At 49.8% G+C, this 9,920-nt stretch overlaps 1 protein-coding gene across 1 annotated transcript; it reads right to left on the bottom strand.

The window, feature by feature from the left end:
* Window positions 1-673: 673 nt before the first annotated feature.
* Window positions 674-4,041, bottom strand: LOC123114475 (uncharacterized). Its single transcript, XM_044535966.1, has 2 exons — window positions 3,339-4,041; window positions 674-2,487 (listed from the first exon to the last, which is right to left on the bottom strand). Exons 1-2 carry the CDS (start codon window positions 4,002-4,004, stop codon window positions 769-771), a joined length of 2,385 nt encoding a protein of 794 aa, XP_044391901.1. The 5' UTR covers window positions 4,005-4,041; the 3' UTR covers window positions 674-768.
* Window positions 4,042-9,920: the final 5,879 nt, after the last annotated feature.

The following is a 9,920-nucleotide window of genomic DNA, read 5'->3' as shown; positions in this document are numbered from 1 at the left end:
ACATTTATTTTGAGGGAGGGAGTATGTACCTACTTTAACAGTACTTGAATATGTATAGTACATAATAATGCGTGTGGCATGGAATGGAATACTTAATATGTTACACTCCAATTGTACTGTGAATTGTTATTCTTGGCATGCCATTAGATAATGATATAATACTTGTACTGCAAAGAATTTGAAGACATTAAAAATGTTACCCGACGTGCATTGCGCGGGCTACTATGCTAGTTAGAGCCTCTACAACCACACTGAACAAATATTGTCCCACAAAGGGCCCCTATTTATCCTTCCATGCAGTTATACCCCTCGTTTACTTCCTTATATATATGCTCACTTGCATGTGATTGGTGGAGGTGAAAAGAAGAGAAGAAAGAATAAAGAAAGAGAAAAGATGGTCCGGGTGGGCCGCATCCTACATGGCGGACTGATCAGACGCGTTCGGTCGCATCCGCGAGCCCTCGTATCCTCACTACATTTGATCTCAATATGAGGGTTCGCGGACAACCCAGACGTATAGGGATGATATAAGGGATCCGGTCGGGTAACCTTTTTTTTTCTTACCTCTCCTATTCGGTCACTGACATCCTCGGATGTTTGAGGGGGATAGATGGCCTTAGTGCTATAGTAAAATAATCAATTTAAAAAAACTTCAGTATGTAGAAGACATCAATAACAAACACGAAGTCACATAATCCAAAACACATGTGCAACAAGGTCAGACATACTTTCCACAAGAAAAAAGAAAGAAAAACAAAGTCAGCCATACTACTTCTCCGGGCGCGTTATGCCAGTGTGTGTGGTCAAAGCCCAAAGCATGGTGATGAACTCTCCACCTTGCACCAGCACGCTCTCATGCCCCATCACACGCTCCTCTTGGTTTGACGGTGCGAGGTAAACGACGAGCTCAGTCCAGACGTCGGCAAGCAGCTTCCATGTCTGCTCCCACCCGACGCCATTGTCCCTCATAGCTTCTTCCTTCAACAGTATCCCCAGCTTGGCAGCATTGAATACCACCTCGCCGTCCTTCCATTCTGTCATTGTGGCCACCTCTACCACCGCCTGCATGATCTTATCGACCCTAGTGTGCCACCACGAGAGGTAGTAGCTGGCACAGCCGAGCACGCCCTTGAGTTCCGCCTTGGCTGCCTCGAAGACACGCTCCGTATTGTCGGGGTTTTCAGGGAGGAGCGTCGGGTGAAAGGCCACTAGGTAGGCACAGTACCTGGATAGGCTCGTCGCCACAGTGTGCGAGTCCTTGCTCTGTCTACCATCCTGCGGAGGGCACTTGGCCTCCATGATGGAGGTGGCGACGTGCCAAGTGAGAATGACCTCCGCGACGCTGTTGCTCCTGCAGGCTGGCATGAGATCATCTGGCCAGCCCACAAGTGCAGACTTGCCATTGTTGAGAGGGGTTTCACGACCATCACGGATGTGTGCCACGAGGGATTCAACGATGGAATGCTTTGCTTTTTTTGGCACAGGCACCGTTTGCACTAGTAGAGAGAACATGGATGGCATGCTGAGGACGAGTGGCCACCGGATGTTTAGCATTGAGAACTGCTTGAAGTTAAGAATAGGGCGACTCAGCTTGCTCTGTACCCATAGGATGCGACGAACAGCGCCACTGTACATTGGGCTACTCTGCCATTGGGGCTTTGTCACGTAGTGGCATAGCAATGATACCATGAACCAGTCTGAGAACAGGAAGATGATGAACTCCCATATCTCCTCGAAGAAGAAGATCACCAAGAGGAAGAAGGTGATGAAAAAGTTGACTGCTGTGAAGAAAGCGGGGGGCCAATAGAAGGCCTCGATGAGAAGACACATGGTGGTGTTAATGACCCCAGCCGAGATGGCAAAGTTATCCGCCCTGATGCTAGATAAGGCAAAGAGCACATTGCCAAAGCTAGAGAGGATGATGGTCATGATGCAGAGGCCGGACACCACCACAGGTAGTAGGATGTAGTTGGCAAGGAAGAAGAAAGGGCTTGCAAGGACGACGGGGATGACAGAGTGGTAGTACTCGCAGAGGAAGTTCACCTCATCATTCATCATCTGGAAGAGTGCCTCCGCCGCATCCTCTGTCCTTTCGTTGTAAACACCATTGAAGAGTAAGCCACGACACTCACGAGTCTCGGCATCCACATCAATCACTGGCGGGAGGTGCTCGAACCTACGCCGCAGAAGCTTGAAGAGCCCGAAGGACAAGCACAACCTCTTAAGCCGCGGGCCTTGATCGAGGTTGCTGCATGCATTACACCAAATTTTTCCAACGGTGGCGACATTATCGTCTGGGGAGACATCCTTCAACTTGTAGCCGTCTGGACTAGGTTGTATAACCAAGTCCTCTTCACCCATGACGACGAACTTGCACCTCTTCAACATGGCCTCACCTCCACCACCATGGTTTACATCAGTCACCACCGAGGAATCCACATCGATGTGGGTCGATGGGGAACAATATTGGTGTTGCTCTTGCTGGTCCTGAGGTTGAAAAGTCGAGTCACGAATGAGCATTCAAATGTGCGTAGAGGACAGGAGTGAAGGGAACTAGCGAGGCCATATACTGTATTTCTACATCCCAATTTTTTTACAAAATGTGTTCAATACATGTATACAATGCATATGCAAATTTTCGTAACAATATACTTTCATAAGTGCACACGCAAAAAAAAATACTTTCATACGTGGTGTACACAGAAAATACAAATTTGTATATAAAAATGGGCTTATCGTTTTTTGCTTTTGGGCCCTTTTTTATTTTGCAGCTTCAAATGGTTATATTTTTAAAATGGAAATTTATTGATTTGTAGTGAAGACGTATAAGTTTTCACATAACTGTTTTAAAAAAATAACTTTGAAATACAATTTTCAGATGGCGGGCCTGTCAGATTGGTAGTCCCTCCAATTGGGACCTTCAAATCCTGGTTTGAACGAGCCTCCTTGCAGAATTATTATGCAAGGGTAAATCTGTCATGAAATTCACTTCCCCAGATACTACTTTGTGTGATTGCTTTCAGCATTGAGTATGCCCTTTGGAAATACGGTTTTCCATGAAGCCCGGTAGCCAAAAATTGCACTCTATTGCTAAGTCTCAATTGACTGGGATTATTTTTTTTTTATCTCAATCGATTTCTAGAAAAGTGCAAATGGTAGGGAAAAATGTAAACTGCACTTTTCACTATATTGAAGTTGTATTTCTCTCACTCAAAAGAGACTTAAGAAACTGACTCGACTGAGACTTAAGAAACCCTTAATGTATACATTGTGCATATTTCTACAGGAGTTCAGGATTTTGGATGAACCCTTAATAGTTGGCGTATGCAGATCAGTACCTTTGATCCATTTTTCTGCAGCATTTGTGACATGTAGGAGGTGATGAGGCGCGTGTTTTTGCCGTAGGCATAGGATCGCTTGCCAATCTCAGTGAAGGCGATCCTCTGCACCACCTTTGTTGCGCAGAGCACCCAAAGGACGCCGAAGAGGGCCTTCCGGCCGGCTCTCCGGATGTTGAAGAAGACGAGGCTGCCCAGCCAGACCACACGGCCGGCACGCTGGATGCTGCTAGAGTAGCCGTGCATGCGGACCTCGTCCACCTTCTTGCGGAGGAGCTCAACCAGCAGCATCCACAGGAGGATCATACCGGCCTGTAGCGAGAGGTCGCCGCCGTTGTCCGCAGCATCGGAGCTGGCGTTCTTGGCTTCGGAGAAGAGGTAGGACATGACAGGCAGGAAGAGGGAGAATGCGGAGGAGAGGAAGATGCGGACCTTGGGGTCGAGGGTGGCGCTGACGTCGGAGAAGCGACTGAAGAGGTTGAGGTTGAAGGAGAGGCCGACGAGGAGGAACATGATGACGGAGGCGGACACCATGGACGACTCATTCCTGGTGTCGATGTAGGAGGAGGTGAGGTTGCGGACGTAATTTTGGATGCCCTCCTCAGCGTTGCAGAAGTGCCTGATGAGATAGGTAGGGCGGGTATTTTTACCCGGGAAGGTGATCATCGTGTTAGGTCTATCTTAGATGTAGTCTAGTAGCATCATGCTATAGCCATTAGATGCATGCAGCCCATGTATATGCGTATAAATAGCCATGGATGAGAATATTTTTGGTGGCATCGCGTGCTCGCGCGGCAACCCACAGCTAGGTTTGATTCCCTCCTCGATCCATCCAACTGTGCAAGATATAATTGCATGCCGTTATTCTTGATCTGTACTTGCTTTCGTCATTGGCACGATCATTCTTTTTCTTTTCTCTTTACCGGTGGACCCAATGAGAGGGATGTGGAAGTGACCATTTTTCAGTGGGATTCTTTTCTCCATCAACACTCAGAGGCAGCTAGCCTTGAATCAGGATCTCCATGTGGTGACGATGTGACGAATCAAATGTGAAAAACGAGATGAACACGATCTCTAGTGGTTTTTCTTTTCCAGATCTCTTCTCCCTCTGTTCTAGCTGGTATGCGGCGGCTAGGTCTCCGTGATGCACGATGTCCATGTTGGCCTAGTCCGCGCCGCCGAGCCGCCTGTGGAAATTGTATGATGACTGAATATTGTATTGTTATATTGATCTGACCCAGGTGTGGGATATATATAGAGTACAATATGTGAAGAGATTTGGAGTAGGGGACAAGTCGTACATGGTTTAAACCAATCCTATCTCTAACTCCTAATCTCTAACTTAAACATAATTATACTTCTAACATTTCCCCTCAGTCGTAGCGGGAGTGAAGTGGACGATGGCGACTGAATTTAAACTCTTGTGCTCCCGTCGTCTTCTCCGCCACGCCATCATCAACTGCGTCTCTGATGGGTCGCCACCTAGGGCGGTTACTGCGTCCCCTTCTGGTGCCTTCCTGCCTTCTCTATTCCCTCCCGCAGTCACAGCGGGAGTGGCGTGGACGCTAGTGACGACGCGGACGCTGTTGACTGGAGTTGTTGCCGATGAGTTGCTATAGACGTAGCCATTAATGTCAACGCCGAGGTAGCCGATCATGGTGATGTAGCCGTGGTCGAGGTAGTCGTGGTCGATGGTGTAGTCATCGTGGATGATGAAACCGCACAAAGCCGGAGGCGCAAAAAAATGCGCTATGACGGAGCTGCAGACATGGACAGTGCACCTTGCGATGTCAGAGGGTGCCGTCGGCGATGAGTCCATCGGTTTTGCCAAGACCGAAGGAAGCCCATCGAGCACACATTGGTTTTGCCAGAACCGTGTAGCCGTGTAGGATCGTCACTGTAGTGACGTCGTGTCGATGACGCGGTCGTGCCGTCGTGGATGACGCGGTCGATGCCGTCGTCGTGACACGGTCATTGCCGTCGTCGAGGTCGCGTCTTGCAGAAAAATCTGTCAGAGGACGCTAATTGTCCATCTTGTGGACGAGGCGGCGGGTGGTGTGTCTGACGATGATGTTGGTGAAGATCACGTTGATGAAGACCTTGGCAATGAAGTGTTGGCGTTGACACTGCAGCGGTGTGTTGGCTCGTAGCCTGGTGTAGCCGTACAGCTCGATGTCGTTCGGCACGGGAGGTGTCGGTGTAGTTGCAGATCGATAGCTTGATGAAGAATGACTGGTGCACAGGCGTGGTAGGCAGGTGCAGGCCGGCTTGGTGTTCATCTTGGTGTCGTGGGTCGTGGTCGTAGGGCGCGCGCTGGAGTCGATGGAGTTGGGGAAACAGCCCTCCCGTGATCCGTGCCATGCGCTGGGCCTCTCGCCAGTCGAAGTCGCCCGGCCGTTGTTCTGCTCATGCGCGGGTGGCCGATTGGATCGGACAGCAGCTTTTGGGGCAGGATGATGGAGACGGTGTCGATCTGGTCGATGGCGAGTAGACGATATGCAGCCTCCGAGAAGCCTGCGCTGGAGCCGTCGGGTACAACGTGCGCGCGGGTGTAGCGTCGAGGTCGCGTGTCGCATGAGTCGATGGAGGCTGGTAGCCACGCGAGGCTCGAGCTCCTGGATGCGCCTTGCATGTCCATGGCTGCATGGATGTACAGATCACGGAGTAAATTTCCCCCCGTGCGGTGTTGCCCCATGTCTTGCATGCGCCTTGGATGTCCATGGGCTGCACGGATATGCAGAATCAGCCCGCGCGTGGATTTCCGATTGCTCCTCTCGAACGAAGTCCGTAGCGACCGGCTGGATGATGCGACTTGCCCACCGCTGAAGCACCGATTTCTAGGGTTTATAACTAAAGAAAATAGTAGTATCTATCTACTGGATGGAAATTGAGAATTCGAAAACTGGATCTAATCTAATCTAGGGAAGAACCGGTCAGATGATTGATCCATCGGGTGCCGCGCCCCCGGGGAGAGGAGACTAATCTCCCCGGGGGCGGCGCGCTGCAGAAGATATGAAAGGTCTTAGGATCGGCGTCGTGAGACTAACCGCTCTAATACCATGTGGAAATTGTATGATGACTGAATATTGTATTGTCGTATTTATCTGACCCAGGTGTGGGATATATATAGAGTACAATATGTGAAGAGACTTGGAGTAGGGGACAAGTCGTACATGGTTTAAACCAATCCTATCTCTAACTCCTAATCTCTAACTTAAACATAATTATACGTCTAACACCGCCGAGTGCTTTCCAACGATGGTGATGATCAACGACGAGTCATCTAGCTACTGCTATGGACCAGTAGATCCTGTACAAACTACTCACACATCATCGTGAAGGCGGCAAGGTTGATGAAGATGGCCTCCGTGATGGATTCCCCATCCGGCAGAGTACCAAAAAAGGCTCCGGATGGGATCGTGAAAGAACAGAGGCTTTTGGCAGCGAAAGAATTGTTTCGGGACCTCTCCTGAGGGTTCATGGATATATGGGAATTTATAGCGTTGGGATTAGGTCAAATGGAACCAAGGGGGGCAATAAGGCACCATGGCGAGCCCTACTCCCCGGGCGCGCCCACCTGTCCTATCGCTCCCTTGTGCAGCGTCTGGTCTCCTCCCGGAGCTTCCAGGGTCTCCTTTTGTCTAAAAAATCATCAAAAAAATTCATCATGTTTGGGCTTTGTTTGGTATATATTTTCTGAAAAAACCAATAACATGCAGAAAATAGGAATTGGCACTGCGCACTGAGTTAATAGGTTAGTTCCTAAAAATAATATAAAATGACATATAAAGCATACAATATTGATAATATAATACCATAAAACAATCAAAAATTATAGATACATTGGAGACGTATCAACATAAGTCCCGACGCCCCCAACTTGTTTGACACAATGCCATCGACCACGGACAATGACACGGCCAATCGTTTCATCATGGAGAACACCATTTTCAAGGGCGGCATGGATGGCGCGGCCTATGATACCGATGAGACCCAAAGCCTAGATGGCCGCGGCACCTTCATGGCAGGCCACGAGGGCACGGCCGACCCCTTCGCGCAAGGCCATGGTGGCATGGCTGGCACCTTCGCGCAAGGCCATGGTGGCATGGCTGACTCCTTCACGCAAGCCCAAGGTGGCATGGACAGCATGTTCCCGCAAGGTCGCGAGTTCACGGATGACTACGTCCTAGAAGAAGAAGATGAAGTGGACATCGAGGAGGAGCCTTTGTTTGCTGATGAGCTCACCTCCCAAGCCAATGCGAACAAGAAGCGCCAAGCATTTGGACAAAGGCATACACAAAGGATGAGGACAAACTCATTTCTGAATGTTAGAGAGATATTGGACAAGATTCAATGATCGCACTAGTAGAAAACAGGGCCTTGGTCCAGGCCTAAAGAGGGCATTAATCCCGGTTCTCATACAAACCGGGACTAATGGGAGCATTAGTCCTGATTCGTGAGGCCAGGGGGCCGGCCGGGCCTCGGGGGCTAATGGTCCCGGTTTGTTTGACACATTTGGTCCCGGTTCCAGACACGAACCGGGACCAATGGGCCTCGCTCCTGGCCCACAACCTTTAGTCCCGGTTTGTGTCTGGAACCGGGACCAAATAGAGGCCTATATATACATTGCCCACGAGCAGAGCAGTGCACTGCTCTGTTTTTTTGGCCAGCCGTGGGAGAGCTTTGTGGTGCTCTAGCTCACCTTCTATGCACATGAGGTGTTCGATGAAATGCCCAAGCCACACTTTATAAGCTTTCTCCTCTCGAAGCTCCTTGTCCAAACTCCATTTCCCTCAAGATTTGTATAGGTTTGGCGGTCTGTCCTGTCCTGTCCCCGTCCTCACCGCCGTCGATCGCCCGCGCCGGTCTCGTCGCCAGCACCACCGTGGTGAGCCTCTTGTTCTTATATTCTTTCTAAAAGAAACAAATTCCTACTTGTATGATTTAGATTGATACTTGTATAATTTTCTTACTTTTATTATTGTTTTGGTTGTGGTATATACTACCATCTGCCTCGCTCCTGTTGGCGGCGCCGCTGAGCCCAGCGGTGGCAATGGCGACCAAAAATTCTCCCGTCCACCCCAGACGCCTCACATTCCACCTCCCAGCCCGCCCTGCTTCCCAATGGTGCCGAGCACTCTGCTCTAACCTCCACGCTCGCCTCGCTCACCGCTTACCCCGCCGCTGCCACCACCGTAGCCATGGCCAACTACCCGGTGAACCCCATCCCTTTCCTGTCGGCGGGATGGTCTGTTGAGCCGGGTCCTGCTGACCGAACGGTGCGGGCGGACATGGGTGTCAACCCCATTTCCCCCCTCAACAACAGTTTTCTGGCCATTGCTGAAGTGAGCAGATTCGTTCCGCTGCACCTCCGGGAGGGTCTCCGCGACACCATTGACGGCCTCCTCCATGAAGTTGGGTTGCACACCACTGAATCTTCATATCATCCCCTCAGTATCGGTATGTTTGCATTCGCCAATTCCTTCGTCAAAGATACTGTGGTCAACACCATGTTTCAGTTAGATGATGAAGATCTAGTAGCCTCCTTTGTTAGACACAATGCTGCTCTGAATATGCGCAACACCACTTATGGGCCAGAAGTTTGGTTAATGTATATTAGTTTTCCAAATGATTATCAGACAGACTTTTACCTTCAGCGATCTTTAGATGATTATGGTAGGCGCTGGTCACCTGCAATAACCCAAACATTGACTGGCGGGTGGTTCTTATTAAGGTCAGGGTGATTCATATGCGGCTTATTCCTAAAAGCATTGTGGTTCGTCAACTTGGGGGTGACAGAGCTTGTTGGACTGTTCCTGTGTTCATCTTGAGGGGTGCTGACTGGAATGCTCATGACCCTAAGGTGCCCACGGCGGATGAGGAGCCGCCCCCGGCAAATGGCATCCCCCATCCCATATTTGGGGATGGCCTGACTGCAGAACAACTATATCAACAGCAGCTGTAGAATTGGCTTATTCAGAATGGGATTGGGAATGACAATGAACCGCACCATGCAGCCCAGCAAGATGATCCACACCATGCCCAGTGGGATGCTTGTCCTGCTCCCCCATAACATGCACCACAGATGCCAGCGGCCCTGGTCAATTTCCAGTCTTGGCTGGCAGCTCAAGGTTTGAGAGTTCAGGATGGCATCTTACCTGAGGATAATGTGACTGATAGTCTCAACTCTGCTTGGGAATCCATTTCTTCTGCTAGCTCACATGGATTTGCTATTGCTCCTGCTCTCCCAGTCACTTTATATGTGGCCCCTGCTCAGCCAGAGGTTATTTCTGTGGATGTGGTGGTTTCTGCTATCACCCTGAATGTGAGCATTTCTATTCAAGGTAATGATCTAGCTACTGTCCTGGTTAATGAGGTGATTCCTCGCAGTATCTTCACTGCTTATCTCTCAAGGTCCATTCTGAGTTTGACTGCTGCTTTTGGCCCTTGGAGAGCTGGTTATGGTCTACCTCCTCTTGATCTGCAAATGACAGTCCCACAGATTAGCTTCCAAGTTGAGAATTAGGAGGCTGCTGTTAGAGTGCACTTTACACCTTGCATTTTGAATGATACTACTCGTCC

This window comes from Triticum aestivum, chromosome 5B, assembly GCF_018294505.1.
Source record: "Triticum aestivum cultivar Chinese Spring chromosome 5B, IWGSC CS RefSeq v2.1, whole genome shotgun sequence".
NCBI classification, from domain to species: domain Eukaryota; kingdom Viridiplantae; phylum Streptophyta; class Magnoliopsida; order Poales; family Poaceae; genus Triticum; species Triticum aestivum.
This window is presented reverse-complemented; position numbering and strand designations above follow the sequence as displayed.